This window comes from Mustela erminea, chromosome 1, assembly GCF_009829155.1.
Source record: "Mustela erminea isolate mMusErm1 chromosome 1, mMusErm1.Pri, whole genome shotgun sequence".
Lineage (NCBI taxonomy): Eukaryota > Metazoa > Chordata > Mammalia > Carnivora > Mustelidae > Mustela > Mustela erminea.
The window spans coordinates 53,410,977-53,428,691 of record NC_045614.1 but is presented as its reverse complement, the minus strand read 5'-3'; the positions used below and the strand labels follow the sequence as shown (position 1 = coordinate 53,428,691).

The window sequence follows — 17,715 nt, the reverse complement described above, 5'->3', positions numbered from 1 at the left end:
GTTTCTTGATAATGACATTGTTGCCATTTTGGTCTAGCAGATCCTTTGTTGTGGGGGGCTGGTCCTGTGTATTGTAGCACCTTTGGCATATCGCTGGCCTCTATCTGCTGCTAGATGTCCGTAGTATCCCCCATGTTGTGACAACCAGCCATCACCAAATGTCCCCCAGGCCGGGGGGAAGCAGAATTGCTCTGGTTGAGAGCCAGTGGCCTAGACTCTCCCCCTTCTGTTCTGTGTGGTGGAGCCTGTCTCTTTGCCTCTTAAAGCATTTAGGAGTTTTACTGTTGGTCAGAGAAGTATAAAGTAAAACCACAGTGTGGCTGTTCCATATTTACCAGAGTAGTGGGAATGTGTCGGCAAGGGTGTGGAACATCCTGTAATCCCATACATTGCTGGCAGGACTGTGTGTTGGTATGGCTGCTTTTTTGTCATTGTGTGTCAGCTACAGTGGAAAAACATAAAAATGTAAAGCTGCAAAAAAATAAAGTGGGAGGACACACAATATCTGATTTTAAGACTTACCAGAACAACAACCACAATAACAACAACAAAACCCAGCTATATGCTCACCAAAGACATGTACTAGAAGATTTGTGTCAAACATTATAATTGCCCCCAAATAAATAAAAACTGCCTAAATGCCCATCAATAGTAGAATGAAAGAAGTGGTCATCTATTAGGGCAGTGGAATGCTATATAGCCATGAAAAGGAATGATTTTTTTTTTTTTAAACTACACATAAAAATAAGGAAATACTGGGTGCCTGGGTGGCTCGGTTGAGCATCTGACTCTTGATTTTGGTTCAGATCATGATCTCAGGGCCATGAGATTGAGTCCCACGAAAGGCTTCATGCTCAACATGGATTCTGCTTAAGATTCTCTTTTTCCTTCTCTCTCTGCCCCTCCCCCTGCTTGCATGTTCTCTCTCTCTCTCTACACTTGATCTTAGGCAAAAGCCTAAGAAGCAATTCTCTCTCTCTCTAAAATAAATAAATAAAATCTTAAAAAAAGAAAAAAAATAAGTGTAATACTCATAAAGTCGAGTGGAAAAATCTAGTCACAGAAGAATATAGGACATACTCTATATGAGGTGGTCAAACTAATTTATGTTGTGAAAGAGTAGGGTATTAGTTACCTTATGGGGGTACTACCTAGAAGGGGGCACAAGGCAGGGAAGCATTAAAATCCTCCTTTAAGTGTGGGGTTTATTTTCTGGATGGGATCCTAACTGGTTGAATGGGTGGTTCTGGAGGTAGAAAATGCTGCATACTCAGGTACTGTGAAGGCAGATTGAACTGTTACTTGAAGATTAGTCCAGACGTTGGGATGGTCAGTGATCTTAGCCCTTCAAATGTTAAATCTTGGGGACTTTTCCTCCATTGGATTTCTTCTCTGATTTTTACCGTGGAAGGCAGTTTTAGCCTTGAAGGAATACATCTGTGGATGATTATGGTTTGTGAGAATGTGAATAGCAGAATAATCTTTTATTATTAATATTTTATTTGTGAAGTTTCTTTGGATGGGATTTACTGAACCTAAGTTTTTTTTAGTAATGAAAACCTCTATGGTAAAAGTTTCGTTTGCGACAAAACATTTGCTTATACGTTGTCAAATGTATAAGGTTCTAGCTGTAAACTAATAAGGCATGGTGTTTTGCAAGAGATTTCTCCTTCCTTGGGAATGCTGATTGATTCAGTTCCTTCTCCCAGTACTGATTTATTCCAATTTAAGAACTCAGTTCTGGAGCACAAGGGTGGCTCAGTGGGTTAAGCCTCTGCCTTCAGCTCAGGTCATGGTCCCAGGGTCCTGGGATCGGGCTCTCTGCTCAGCAGGGAGCCTGCTTCCCCCTCCTCTCTTTGCCTGCCTCTCTGCTTACTTGTGATCTCTGTCTTTCAAATAAATAAATAAATAAATAAATAAATAAATAAATAAATAAATAATCTTTTTTAAAAAAAAAAAAAGAGAGGACCTCAACCTCAAGATGTTAGCTAACTTGTTATGGTGATCACTTGGTAATATATATAAATGTTGATTCACTATGTGGTGCACCCAAAACCAGTATAGAATTGTATATCCACTATGCTTCAAAATATATATAAAACATAAAATAATACTTTAAGAACCATTTATATCTTAAATTCATGTTAATAAAGGAAGATTTTATATTCATTCATTTGATAATAATTGAATTGGTTTTGTTAGTATTTTAATGTTGCATAGTTTAGTGATAGTTCAGCTGTTTGTTAAAAAATATTTGCTTTGGGGTCCCACACGGGGTGTGGGGCCTACTTAAAAAAAATATATTTTCTGGGACTTTTAAAATTAATTAAGATAAGAGGCTTATTGTATTTGAAATATAATGTCTTATGGTGAAAATGGCCCAAATTGTGCAGTTTGAATTCTCAAAATTGTTGTTTCTATTTAAAATTCACCCATAGAGGGCACTGTTGTATTGAAAATTTAAATCTTTGCAGCACCTTTTTAAGTTTTTTTAAAAAGTACTTCTATTTGTACTAAAATCTCACTATATTACAGCAAATAATCTAGTAGTACTTAATAGAAGTGGAGAGTGTTTTGGGGAGCCTGGCTGGAGAAATCCGTAGAGCACATGACTCTTGATCTTGGGGCTGCAAGTTCAAGCCTCATGTTGGGTTAGAGATTACTTAAAAATAAAATCATTAAAAAAAAAAAAAGTTGAGAGTACTTTAACTTAGAAATGGGACTATTTTATAATCAAAAGTATTTGCTTTTGTGAAAAAGTTAATAAAATAGTGCATATTTTTCATCATTCCTCTGTGAGGAACTCCAAGTTAGAGAAAAAGCTATATTTTATTATATATTTAGGAATTCTTTTCTTGAAAGAAAATGAAGTTAACATAGGAAACCTGACAGATATATAGGTTTACCTCATTGATATTTGAGGCATTTGAAAATTGTTTTTGTTTTGGTATCTTATTGTTTAACAGCTATGTTGTTGAAGACCTAGTAGGTACAAAGCAGTCTTTATAAACTGGTGGGTGACAGATATATAAATTGTCTCATAATCTCCTTTGTTTTAGATTTAAGTGCAGTATGCTTAAAATATGGTGGATTATACAGATTAATCCTAACTAATGGGATTCTTGAGGTTGGGGTTTTAAGGAGGCCTTTAAGGACCTACGAAACTTTGCATTCTAGACAATATTTAACAGCAAAGAAAGTTTGGTTTCTTAAATCTTTTTTCTTGACAATCAGTCTAGGTGTTAATTTAATCTTTTTTTCTGTGCTTTCCTTCTAAAACCTTCATCTTAGCAATTAATATAATTAGATAAAAAAGGAAAAGTGCCTTACCCAAGGAAATGTTGTACAAGCATCCTCATCATTGTTACTCTTGCTGTTCATACTATACTGAGGAATGTAACCACAAATGGCAGTGGATTCTAGAGATGCTCTTAAGTATTTTTCTACAGTGAGCTTCTTGTTCAATTGAGACTTTAGGTCAAGGTATAGTCAAACTTACTTTCTTCCTTTGGTTAGGTTTGTTTTGATTATTATTCATGTATCAGATTAAAATTATTTAAAAAGAATAAATGTGTGGTAAAGAGAAAACTTAAACAAGAGCATTAATTACATATCTAGCTTACCTAGAATCCTGGGAAGAGAGCAATTGAATCCACTAAAGGAACCAAATAGAATAGTAGGGTTATTTCTACTTCCCTGTGTCTTTGAAGAGATTATTGTTAGACTTAACATTAAAAGAGTCCCTCCTTGGGGGCGCCTGGGTGGCTCAGTGGGTTAAGCCGCTGCCTTCGGCTCAGGTCATGATCTCAGGGTCCTGGGATCGAGTCCCGCATTGGGCTCTCTGCTCAGCGGGGAGCCTGCTTCCTCCTCTCTCTCTGCCTGCCTCTCTGCCTGCTTGTGATCTCTCTCTGTCAAATAAAAATAAATAAAATCTTTAAAAAAAAAAAAAAAAAAAAAGAGTCCCTCCTTGGAGTGCCTGGGTGGCTCAGTTGGTTAAGCATCTAACTCTTGATTTCAGCACAGGTCATGATCTCAGGATTGTGAGATCGAGCCCAGCAATGGAGCCTGCTTGGGATTCTCTCTCTTCCCCTCTCTCTATCCATCCCCACTTCTCTTAAGAAATAAAATAAGATAAGATAGATAAGATAAAATAAAATAAAATATCACCTTCTCCATACACACACCCCAGTGTTTACAGCAGCATTATGTACAATAGCCAGATGGAAGCAGCCCAGGTGTCCATCCACTGATGAATGGATAAAGAAGATGTGTGTGTGTGTGTGTGTGTGTGTGTGTGTGTGTATGTGTGTATGCAATGGAATATTATTCTGCCACAAAAAGAATGAAATCTTGCCATTTATAACAGTGTGAATGGGAGCTAAAAAGTTTTATACTAAGTGAAATCAGTTAGAGAAAGACAAATCCTATATGATTTCACTCATGTGGAATTTAAGAAACAAAACAAATGAGCAAAGCAGGGGGGAAGAGAGAGGGAGCAAACAAAGAAAACTTTTAAGGACAGAGAACACACTGATGGTTAGCAGAGGGGATGGGTGACATAGGTGATGGGAATTTAGGAGGGCACTTAACAGTGATGAGCACTGGGTGTTGTACACCTCAAACTAATATTACACTGTACATTAACTAACTGGAATTTAAGTTTTTAACTTTAAAAAAATCAAGTTAAAACAAATTTCCCTTCCCTGCACATGCTCTAACGAGGGCATTTTGTTTTTAAAAACATATCTGGAGAGTGAATTTGATCTTCTGGCTTTTAAGCAGCTCACAGTTTTGGTGATTCTGTTCTAAACTGGTAGTTAACTCTAGCAAATTGAACAATTTAACTTAGTAATCAGCCTGGACTGCTGTCATTGTTACCCACAGAGGTGCTGAGACGCCGCCGTAGTGAACATGCATGGAACACTTGCCGTGTGCCGTGGGGAGCTTTATGCCAAGCCCTGAAGCTCTGTTTCCTTGTGCTCCAGAAGACAGAGAGGTCTTGGGGAATCGATACTAATACGTGAAATAATTAGTAAACAATAGGAGACAGAAAGCATATGCATATGTGTCTACCTGCTCTGAAAGTTTAAAGTAGAAAGAGCTTCTCTTTTGTCCCTTTAGGACGTGTTCGAATAAACATCATAAACATCTTTGAATCTCAAAAAGGTCTAAATAAATATTTGGAATCTTTAGTTGTTAAACGTGAATCAAAGTGATATGTTGAGGTGTTTACAGATAAGATACAAATGATCCACTGCTCATGCCTTACCAGGGCATGTTTTCTCATTATGCGCTTGCTTTTTAATAAGTGGGGAACCTTCCTCACCCTCACCTTGATTATATATGAAATATATGTATTTCATATATGTAGTTTAATTAGAAATACAGAAAAAATGTCATAATGCCCACTCCTCAAAGATAGACACTGTCGTTTTGGTATTTTTTATTATGTTTTTAATACATATGTATACTTTTTTCCTATAAATGTGTCTGTCTCATTAGTATAGAAGCAAAACTGGTATATTGTGTACATATTACCTTTACATCCTATTTTGATTATATTCAGCTAACATGTAGTACTATTATCATACAGATCATAGTATAGCCTTTCCTCATGTTGTAATAATTTTGAAGGAATTTTAATAGCTGCATAATATTCTGTCAATATACTGTAGGTTTTTGTTGTTGTTGTTACTGTTTTTTAGAGAGCAACAGAGAGAGCTGAGTGGGGGTTGGGGGTTGAGGGGAGAGGGAGAGAGAGAATCTTAAGCAGGCTCCATGCTCAGCGTGGAGCCCGGCATGGGCCTCCATCTCAGAACCCTGAGATCATGACCTGAGCTAAAATCAAGAGTCAGATGCTTAGCTGACTGAGCCACCCAGGAGCCCCTATATACTGTAGTTTAAATGTAGTCTCTTTGGACTTCAGGTTTTCAAGTTTTCAGCATTGTAAATAAAAGGGTGGTAAGCATCTTTATGTAACGCTTTGATCAAATCTTAGTATTTCCTTGAGGCAGAGTTCTAGAAGTAGAGTCTGGTGCAAAGAAGGGAATACAAACGTTCCACACCCCCCAGTATGTGCATTTTCAACACCACAAATAGCTCGATATGAATGTCAGACTGCTCTATAGAAAGGCATGATCTGTTTACACTTCACTAGCAGTAAACACAGAGTCTACTAGGATCTCACCTCACCAGCACATAAATAAGACTGAAAAGTCTTTTTGTTGTTATTAATTTGGCATATACAGAATCACTTAATTTTTAAAATATCACATTTTTTTGGGAAGGATTTTATTTATTTATTTGAGAGAGAGCTAGGGAAAGCACGAGCCAGGTGAAGGGCAGAGGGAGAAGCAGACTCCCCACTGAGCAAGAATCCTGATGCAGGACTCAATCCCACAACCCTGGTATCATGACCTGAGCTGAAGGCAGCTGCTTTACCAACTGAGCCACCCAGACACTCCCCCTGTGAGGTGTTTTAATCTTATTGATTTTGTCCAACAGATATTTGCTGATTGGCCTACCTTGTGCCAGGCTAATGCCAGACTGACCTTGAAGAAGTGAGGAGTCCATAGTCCTTGTTCTTCAAGTCTAGATGCATTCAGGATTGAGGTGTGTTTCTGGAAACACAATAACGGAGAACAGGGAGCAAGAAGGTAGAAGGATGGGGCGGGGTCCCACAGGACATGAGAGGCGTATGCCAAGTCTTAAGGGGAGAATAGGTGTTTGCTGAGTAGACAGGCTGGAAAAGTCTTGCATGAAGAGAGCATATGCACCGAGGAGTGAAATAATGTGGTGTTAAAATGTGTGATTCGGTGTGCTTGAAGCATGAGGTGAAAGACTCGCGAGGAGCTGGGAATGGACTCGTCGAGGGAGGTCACTGCACTGCAGTCCACCTTTGTAACTAGCCAGCTGCTCAGACTGCCTGGGGAGGACGGGGGAACCAGGTTTTCTGTGTTGTTTTTTTTCTGCCAGCTTTTATAAAATGTAATAAAACTCAGTAACTAAAACTATAAAAAAATAAACCCTCATTTTTTAAAATTAAGATTTAAATTAAATCTTAACTAAAGAGGCATTAAATTGCTCTGTCAAACTGCTTTGAAAGTTTTGAAATGTTCACTCTCCATTTCCGTATCTATCTCTTATGGATAGTAGCAACCAGTTCTAGAACCCATCCATGGGCCTGGATACCGGGAATTTTGCCACTGATGGCTGTAAATGCAAGTCAAAGTATACACCTCTGGGACTGTCCACACAGATAATGGCCACACAGAGGCCACATTGCAAGTGACATAGCCTCATTTCGGGGAAGTTATAAAGTACTCATACCTTCCTGGACAGCTGTACTGTTTGAATCTGGCTAAGTCACTTATATTATATTATATATATTAGTTATATATTAGTTGTATATTATGTCATATTATATTATTTAAAAGATTTTATTTATTTACTTGGGAGGAGAAAGAGAGAGAACCTGAGCAAGAGGAGGCACAGAGGGAGAAGCAGCATTCACGCTGATCAGGGAGCCAGACTTGGGGCTTGATCCCAGGACTCTGGGATCGTGACCTGAGTGGAAGGCAGACGCTTAACTGACCCAGTCACCCCTAAATCACTATACTTTATTTTATTTATTTTTTTAAAAGATTATTTATTTATTTATTTGACAGAGAGAGAGAGAGAGAGAGAGAGATCACAAGTAGGTGGAGAGGCAGGCAGAGACAGAGGAGGAAGCAGGCTCCCTGCCGAGCAGAGAGCCCGATGTGGGACTCGATCCCAGGATCCTGAGATCATGACCTTAGCTAAAGTCAGAGGCTTAATCCAAATGAGCCACCCAAGTGCCCCTCAATCACTATATTTTAAAATAGAAAACTCTCCTCCTCAAAATAAAATTGAAGTATCTTAAGGGAGGTAAATTTTTTTTCCTCTTTGATAAAAACAAGGGTTTTCAACCTTGACTGCATTTTAGAATCACCTCAGACTCTAAAAATGATACTGATCCTGGGTCCCACCTCCTCGGATAAGTTTGATGCCACCTCAGCATCAGGATTTTTAAAAAGTCCACGTTGATTCTAATGTGCAGCCAACTTTCTCCCATAGGGGACATGCTAATGACTCATCATGTTTTCTGATTGAGACCTGATGTCAAAGAACAGCACAGTAATTATATGCTAAAACTATCATTTGAATTTGAATGTGGTGCTTAAAAATATTAAGACTGTTTGAGATGTAATAATCTAGTGTATTATAGATGCTATCAGAGCTTCTTCTGACCCTCCCTGCCAAACACCATTATTTTAATTATGGTTGATGGTATATATGTCTTTCAGTATAGCTTATTCAGTATCCAGAATACATAACCTAGTGTTAATACCCTTATAAATTAAAGCTCGTGAAATCTTGAGTTGTCTGCTTCACCTGCTCCTATCCAGTGATGGTGGTGGTATTGGGTGTTTTATTAATCTAATAAGATATGATTAGAACAACTTGCCATGAATGTCTAACATCTGAAGTGCAATTATTGCTGGATTTTAAAAATCAAATTCCTTGAAATCATTTATTCAACTCTTACTTTAGAGTATTAAAATTTCAGGTCTTGGTCTACTCTATGCCACTGCTTAATATTTTCTAGATCTCCCAATAGCATACAATATACCCATATACAATAGCATACAATATACCAATATACAAACACTTCCTGTGGTGAATTATTAGTCTATTTGTGGTGCCAAAAGCTAGCTACAGTCTGCAAAGATAAAATGATTTTTCCCCTCTGTTTGCTAGTGTGCTCTTCATGTGCTGAAGGCTCTGAACATTCAGTGATTTACTCATTCAGTAAACAGCTTTTGGGTGCCTACTTGTGCTAGATACTGGAGATATGCAGTTTAAGGCTCTTAAAGGAACAGGATAGGAACAGCACAGCAGCATACTACTAGCCATTAATACATAGATGGAGCAGCTTTCACACACGCAAAGTGAAAATATTTTTATTCTCCCCCCACACCCCATTGTTTCAAATAGGCATGTGGTTTTGGATATACCTTTCTTACTTGCTTAAACTTCTCTCTCTATTTTCTCTTTTTTCCTTCCTGGTTTTGTTGTTGTTGTTGTGTTTTGAAAAATTATTAGGGCGGAAAATACCTTAAAAGTAGTTCTACCGACTGTTTTGGGGTCCTGGGCCAGTCATTTAATCCCTCTGTTGTAAAAAGATGATACTGTCTCTGCCCTGTTCATGTGAGTTGTCATGAAGATTATGAGGGAAGTTATATGTAACATTAACATCAAAATTTGAAATACACAGTTCAAGTATAAATGGACCTTATAAAACAATTTTTAGAAGAAAGAAAAAAGAAACCTTACATAGATGTGCAGTGTATGTACCACAGCAAAAAACAGTGTGTGTTTCTGGACCCTGACAGCAAAGATGCACCAAAAAGTTAAATTCTATGGAAGTTTGCTTCCATGATGGATTTTTTACTTTTTACTCAGCTCCCGAAAAAGAAACTTCCTGGGTTTTCTTTCTCCTCCTACGGTTCTCCAGTGGCAAGCCTGTTTCCTGTCGAGAGCAGCTCTGCCGCAGCCCCTCTGCACAGACTCTCCACCTCCTCTTTCTCTTTCTTTCAAACACTTAATACATTTAGAGACTGATCTTGTGCAGAAAATATCCCTGACATTTGAAGAGCTCCAGGGATTCAGTGAGCATGCTCCGTGCTCCCTCCCGCTGGGAAGAGGAAGCTCGTTTACATACGAGTCATACCAGGCATAGCCAGCATGTCAGCGCAGTTAACTTGCAGCGGGCTGTGAGGAAAGCGAGCGCGGCTTTGTCCTAGGAAATGTGCTTCGTGTTTTGCTTTTTTCACCCCTTTTTTATTTCGAAGAAAGATTCGTAAAGACTTCTGAAACGTTTTTAAGTGCTCGATTGAGGATACAAAACATACACCGTCTACAATTAAGCCCTTGAAGGGTTTTTGTGTTTGATTTTTCGTGCGTGTTTTTTCTTTTCTTTTTCTTTCTTTCTTCTTCTTCTTCTTCTTTTTTTTTTTTTAACTTTTACATACTTTGTTTTGATCATCTGAGGCTGGGCCTCACAGTCTTTGTGAAGTTTGAGAAGAGCCAGGAGCTACTCAGTAATAATTGATTTTTTGAAACATACTCTTTGGGGCAAAAGCAAAGAGCTGGTTTTCTGTGCGAGCCCAATAAATGCTATTTATGAAGATGGACCTGTTGAACTACCAGTACTTGGACAAGATGAACAACAATATCGGCATTCTCTGCTACGAAGGTAGAGGTTCTGTTCTAGAAATTGCTCTTCTCTTGCTTTTGTCAAGGCCACTCCTCCTTTAGGGTTCTGAATGCCTTCTGTGTATTTTGTTCTCTTTCTTGAGATTTCAGGGTGCTTTGAAAGGCGAGTGTTGATTATGTACTATTTTCAGTACAAAGTTTGTTGTTTGTATCTTAGCCTTCAGGGTAACAGTGGGGGAGGGAAGGCAGTGAAATATAAACTGTTAAAAGTTTCCTTTTTGCTTGCAACATATTAACTCTTCACATTTTTAACTCTTGATAATATGATTATTTTTTAATTCTGTTGATGTTTTCTTTAGAGGAAGAACTTCTAGGTCCAAGAAAAGTTAAACATGTTGTCCCCCGCCCCCCCCCCCCGGGTTTGATACTTATTTTAAACATGCACTATCTACAGTATTCATGTTGTATTCCAATCAGTACTTGGGATTTTCATGTAGAGGGGAACAGAAAGTTACAGTGAGTTTTTGTTTTCAGGAGCGATTGTCCCAAACAATGAAGAATTTTTCTATTCAGTTTGGGGGACTGAAAGGGCACCCATGTCACAAAGCACAGGCTGGCTCTTTGTCTGATTTCCCATTTCCTGTACAGCTCTGAGAGAGTTCTGACATTGAAGGATGTTCCCTCCATACTCCGGTCCCTTGTGGAAGTGATTGCACAACACACCAACCAGAAAGCTAAATTGAAAGAAAGGAAGAAAGAAAAAAAGAAAGAAAGGAACCTACTCTGAATTCTTATTGTTTATTACCTCCTGTTATAACCATGAGGTGTTTCTCCACTGCCTTGTAGCATTTCGAACTGTTAGTAGTAAGAAGAGAAAAAGCAACTTCTTAATGTGTTGGAAACATTATCTACGTGCAATTTGAAAAAGTGGTAATGGCCTGGGTTTGAGTGGCTGGAGAGGCATCTCCGGGGGAATTTAGCTTGGCAGGAGGAGTGTTTTTTGTTGTAACCACATACAAATAGAGGAGGAGACATCTCCTTTCTGATTCAGTGGAACCAGTTTCCATGTTTTCTCTTAATAGTGAACTAAACGTTTCTTTTGGAAAAGAAAACATTGAAGAAACTTGCATGTAAAATTTCAGGCCTGTTGCCTAATCAGTTGAAAACTTACCCTTTCCCCTTCAAGGAAAATGAAATCTCATTCATACTGTTTGTGTGTGTGTGTGTGTAGTGTGTGTGTCTGTGTTTTTAACTCTGGATAAGGATTTCATACTTAAGATTTTTTTTAAAAAGGTATATAAATATTTTTAACTCCTGCTTGTTTCACTGATGAGAATTATGGTGGATAGCTTTCTTTGAATCTGCTGCTTTAAGTAGATCATCTGAAGTCACTCATTTTAAAAGCAGACTTCTTCAGGATGGTGACTGGGCAGCAACAAGTAACTGGGCTTGTTTCTTGTGAAATTAACATACTGCAGTTTTTAAAAACATTTCTTTCTTCACTGAATAAGAAATCACAGACTTTTAAGGCAAGATCTGTTGGCTTGTCTTTGTCATTGTGTAATATGATATTTTTCAAAACAAAACAAAATGTAATTATCAGCCTAACTGAGGAATAGACGGACTGCAAGGAAATTGATACCCCATTAATTTTGTATGTTTCTAGTTGCGGGGTGGTGAGGAAAAGCTTATGGAAAGCTTGTCCAGGTTGATTTGTTGTTTTGTAGTCTGTAATATACTTGAGAGTAGTCTGCTTTGTAGTCTCCCTCTTTATTTGGGGGAAGAAACTTTGATTTTGAAAGTTGAGTAGATATGTAGGATGATTTGCTGTAGTCTGTTTGGTTTAAACATCTGCTGCTCTTTTCCTTGCTATGAAAGTTAACATTATTTTAACACCAAAATAAATACACAGGAAATGAAGAAAAGCACAGCAAAACTTGAGTGGTGTTTTTAGTGGGTTGTTTATGCCCTGGTGGTTTTCTTAGTATAAACACTGCACACATCTGTTCTGAACTCAAAGGGGTGTTTTGAGGATGGGCATAAATCTCAGATGGGAATTTTTTTTTTTTTTTTTGGTAAGGAAAGTTGGAACCATTACTGTTCCTTTAAATCCAATACTCTGGAAGTATTCGTATTAAGCATAGCAGCTCACCAGCATTCCAGGGAAGTTATTTGGAAAATGGAATGTACAGTTGGTAGGCAGCATTTAATTTCACTTGGGGCACAGGCAGGCTTTACATCTCTTTAAGAATAAGGGACAATTTAATTTTCTGAAGTTTTAGTTTTAACAATTAAGATGTTGATGGTTATTCTTACTATCCAGGTTAGTTATACCATATTCCCTGGTTCTGTTGTTCACAGCTCTACTCTGCCAAATAAACCATGTGTCCGCACTGTCATTCTTCAGCCTCTCTGGCAACATATACACAAATAGATCCTTTTTTTTTTTTTTTTTTTTTTTTACAAATAGATCCTTTTTAGCGAGTTATCTTGCAGCATACAAGGCCTTCCTAAAGTCCTACATTTAGAGCAACTCTAACTGGTTCAGACACAGACTCTGCTTGGTGACTGCTCTCTGTCATCTGACTTTCCCCATACTAGTCTGTAAGCATAATTGAAAAAGAAAATAAAGGAAAAAATTAACTGCAAATAGGCTTGGGGTGGGATCCATTGGGTAGGAGAAGGAGATTGGCAAAGGGCAGAAAGCATCTCAGTCTGGCTAATTTCTGGAAACCCATCACTTTCATTGGTAATGAGCAAATTAGCAGAACTCTGCTTGTGTTAATGAGTCTGTTCAAAAAACCTCATGGCTTATTACCACAACCCTCAACAGTTAACCAGCTCATCGTTCATGACCATACTGCATGTTCATGTTATTCCCATTTGAACCCCAGTTTTGCCTCTATCTCCATGAAAAGGTCATAAGCCAACCTTAGCCTTCATTTTTCCCCTGTAACTCCTGAGAACACTCCGCCAGTAGGCTGAAAGCCTCCTGGAGGCAGGGCATTCTGCCTCGGTCACCACTGGATCCTGGAATCCTGCCACGGTGCCTTATTTGGCTCCCAGAAAGTGGCTGACTGAAAAAAGAAAAAAAACAAACCATGAAATCTCTCCAATAGCAGTGTAGTCACTACTGTATAATTTAGTACTTCATTATATATACATCTCGTATTCTCTAATTATTGTAGAGCTGTTCAGGGCCTTAGGTATATCTTAGACATTTGACTCCCCACCCCCCCCAGGAAACCAAGGCCCAGAGAGGTAAATTGTCTGTTCAAGTTGATTCAGAAAGTTTGTAGCAGAAATGAGTTGTTGTGAGGACTGAGTGGTTTTCATTAGTCTGTGATTTTTCTGTAGCATTACTGCCTCTCCACGATCATTTTATGTCTTGTAGCTTGTCAGTGATAGGGACTGTGCTCGGTCTTGGGGACCCTCCCAGCACGGGGTGGCAGGGGACATCTGGGATTACAGTGCACAGTGAGCCTGTTCTGGAGTCCTCATTGCCCTGAGAAGCCAGTTGCTGGTCTAGATTTCCAGGCTGTTGTGATGTCAGGAAGGAGAGTATGAGAACTCTAGGTGACCAGCCTTGTTGGAATTTGTTCTCCTTGCTGCTCTGGTTTGCTTTACTTTTTTCCTGATTGTGCAGAGGAGGAGGCCCTGTGTAATGCCAGTTCACAAAGAGTGTTTTCCCAAGGGAGTAGAGAACTGGTTAGACCATTGATTTTTCTCAAGATGGCTGACGGTTCTATTTACATAATTACGTGGTGCTGAAAACATAGGTCCTAATAAATGTGCTCATGGTTGGCCGTGGCTTTAAGCTGCTGTTAGTGATACTTTAATTATGGGTTAAGAGCCATTAGTGTGTAATTTGGTAGAAGAATTCTCCCCTTTTAATTTAATAGTGCGATTTATATTGGGAGAAAGTAAGAATAAATTGCATATTGTGATCATCTGAAAGCTTGAGAGGAGAGTATTCTAAGTTCCTCATATTTTGAGCTACTCATTGTTTTAGAACATAATTACACTTATTTCATCACAGGGTACACTTAAAATTAATTTTCTGGAATTGAAAGGAAAATGCAGACTAGTTGTTGAGTGAGACTTTGCCAGAATTAGGAGTAAGGTTGGGTGACGGGATTTCTTTTGTTTTCTGCCAGTCTAACCAGCAAGCAGTTTAGTGTTCTTTGTCTAATGAGTTCAGAGGCATCAAGGAAACTTAGAGCATTGGGTACTATTAAGGTGAAAAGGCCACAGAGCAGAGCCATTTGAACCCGCCTCTGTTCCAGCCCTGTGTATCAAGTGACCAGCTCTTGATCCTGGGGTGTATTCTGAAGTCGAACATCTGCAACTATTTTGCTGTGGAAATTCATTTTACTTTAGCATTTTGTTTGCAGGAGAGAGAGGTGAAGGGGAGAAGTTCGGGGGGAGAGGAAGGGGAAAATTGGGGGGAGAGGAAGGAGGGGTTGGGGGGGAGGGGAGCAGTTGTTGGGGGAGAGGAACGGGAGGTGGTTGGGAGAGAGGCTGAGAGGAGTTTGATTAGTAAAACATGCCTAGGTGAGCCCAGGAGATCTCCTGCAAGAGATCCAGCCAGTTTGTATTTCTTCTAATTACAGTTTGTGAAGGGAAGGTGTGATTATACCCTCCTTCCTTCCAGCTCCCCTCCCTTGTTTCTCTGCCCTCTTCTGGAAAGATTATTTTACTTGGCTGTTTATCTCTTGGAGCTTACACATGGCTTTGTTTTGGAAGGCAGATTTCTCTTCCTTCCTTCCTCCGTTCCTTCCCTATTGTCTGCATGGCCTTCTATTCTTAGGGTGTTGGGATTTGTTGCTGTGAAGGTTTTTTTAAACACGCCATAAGATACAAAAAATACCCCCGTGGCTTGTGAGAAGATTCAGAACCTCTCAATATAGCCTCGTTCCGCTCAACTGTGAGGATGTTGCAGAAAACTTGGTTTTGTCTGAAGAAATTAGATCCAGATTTAGCACTTCTGCATATATACAAATATATAAAACCGGTCTAACCAGGGGTTGTTTCTGGCTGTGTTTTATCTCCGTATCTGACATTTATTCAATGACTGTTTGTGTTTAGTGGTATCTCTGTATCGGGTATTGAGTTTATTAGAAGTATTCCCTAGCTGGGCTCATCAACATCAGTTTGTTCTATAGAATAGTCCCTTTCCCGCATGCTTTTACTTTTAGGCAATCCCTGCACCCAAGGTGGGGCTTGAACTCAGAACCCTGAGATCAAGAGGTGCGCAATCCCTTTTTTATTTCTTAATGAACTCATATGTCAGTCCCCTATCCCTCCCCTCAAAGAAACCCCAACCATGGACGCTTAATTTTAAAAGCAGAGTCTGAAAATGATTTTACTTTTTCCATTTGTTCTCTCTTTGCCTTCCTAAATGTTACATGTTCTGCTAAGTTGTAAGGAACTCTTTCTGTCAGTTTGCTTTGTTATCTTGCCTTCCTTTGTCCTTTTTCCTTTTTTTTAAAAGAATACTGTAGATTGTTACAATTTCAGGGTATTGTGTACAGAATGTGTTTAAATCCTAACAATGCAAATTACTACTAGTTGAAAGGTTATTTACCCTAAATAAAGTAGAAAATCTATTCTTAAAGCTACCTTTAATTTGTGGCTGATTTATATGATCTTTCTGAACTCTTAATAACTTGTTTGTTAACAAAGAAGTCTGTAAACGTAACAAACTGAAATATATTTAGTTAAGTCATCACAGAAAACTCAGTCCTGTCCTTTTCCCACCCAGTATCCATTCTCTTAAAGGTATATGGAATGCGTGTGTGCTGTGCTGGAATATATTAAGTCTTGGGTTGTCCCTCTCTCTTGCAACACTTTTTATTATGAAATATGTCATATGTACATAAACATGCATAAAACACATGTGTGGTTTGAAAATGAACAACCTTATAATCACCACCAGGTCAGGAAATAATAATTTGCCTCTTTCAAGTATTCTCTCCTTGCCTCCTTCAAATTCCTCCTCGCCCCAAGAGGTCATCACAGTTATAACATGTCTTTTCTTCCTATCTCTCCTACCTCTATGTGCAATTCTAAACAAATTAAATTAGTTTTGTGTGTTTTTCCTTTCCTTTCTTTTTTTTTTTTTTTTTTGAGCCCAATTGAAATTATTTCCTATGTCCTCTTTTTTGTCTTGCTTGAGGTTTTTTATAGTGGAGATGTCCTTGTCTTTTCCATGTGAAGCCAGCTTATCTTCACGTGTGGGAATCTTGGCTGTGGAATATATGTGGACGCTCCAGCGTCTTTCTCATTCACTTGCTGCTCACTGTCTACTAAACATAGCTGGTGATGCTTTGATCCAAACTTTTTTTTTCAGTCAGTGTTTTGTTCACAGTCTTCCTCACCTGTTGAAAGCCCTCGACCATGCAGGTCGTAATGGGAACTTGTATGTCTGAGAAACTCTGCAGTTTGTGAGAGTGCAAAGTGGGGGATGCTCGAGGAGATACATAGCTTAATTAGGGTCTGAACAAGGGCTTTCGTTCTGCATTAATAAGCAATTTGCTTAAAGGCTGAGACTTGTTACAAGTCAACTTTGTTACAGTGCCAGATTTCTTTGGATGTTAATCCAGGGACTTTCAGATACACAGAAAAAGCTTAAGTTGTTCCAGTAGTCAAACAATACTCTACATTGTAGAGAGGTGGCTGTCTGAGGGCAACAAAGATTTGAAACAATCATCTGCATTATGCACCATCTAAAATTATGAATGAAAAAGAATCATCCATATGTATGGGTCTTGATTTTTATTTTATATCTGCTTTGCATGAAAATAGTTGCCTGTGAATTGTTTTTGGCTAATGATTCGATTTTAATAGAGTGAATTCCAGAATTTAATGATTTGTTGCAGATGCATTCTGCCAAGCAATTTAGCAAAGTTGTTTACACTACCCCAAATCCAGCTGGACAGAGTGAGCCAAGTCTTCTTCCCTGATAACAGTTCAGGGAGTGATGAGTGTAAATTTCTGGACATTTTTTTCCCCCTTTGAAAACAAACACGTCTTCCATTATATGGCAGCACTGTTAGAGTGGCAGGGGATTAATTTAAAATTTTATTTTAATGTCAGCAGCTCTTTCCAGTACCCATTTTCTCCCATTCTTACTATGTGTGTCCTTTTAAATGATTATTTTTTTCTGATGAGCAACTGATAAACTGTTGGCTGAACTCACAGAAAACTCTTGTTTTATTTTTCTGCTGAAAAGTTATGACCTCTTTGCCAGTGCTTAAAATCACCCATGAGAGGGCTTTGAGTAGCTTTCTTAAAGGAATATCCAGTAGCAGCTGTACCAGGCTCTAAGTTCTGTTGGGCAGAGGGCAAAAGAGATGGAAAATAGTAGTCCTTCTCAGGATAAAACCTATAAAAAGTTTTCCAGCACTGCTCTACTGGATTCAGAATCGGTAACAATGACCACTAGTTTCTGGAGACCACAATGGGAGCACTTTT

The 17,715-nt window shown here is 38.7% G+C and overlaps 1 protein-coding gene across 5 annotated transcripts in view; it reads left to right on the top strand.

Annotated features, from left to right (window-relative positions):
* VGLL4 (vestigial like family member 4) overlaps positions 1-17,715 on the top strand; it is a 158,051-nt gene that overhangs the window by 64,472 nt on the left and 75,864 nt on the right. The window contains exon 1 of one of the 5 annotated variants that reach the window (XM_032327368.1): positions 9,550-10,279. The exons of the other annotated variants lie outside the window; for them this stretch is intronic. Within the exon in view, the coding sequence (XP_032183259.1) occupies positions 10,198-10,279 (82 nt within the window). The 5' untranslated portion in view covers positions 9,550-10,197. Of the gene's footprint in view, positions 1-9,549; positions 10,280-17,715 lie in introns of those variants that run through there. 5 annotated transcript variants of the gene reach the window in all.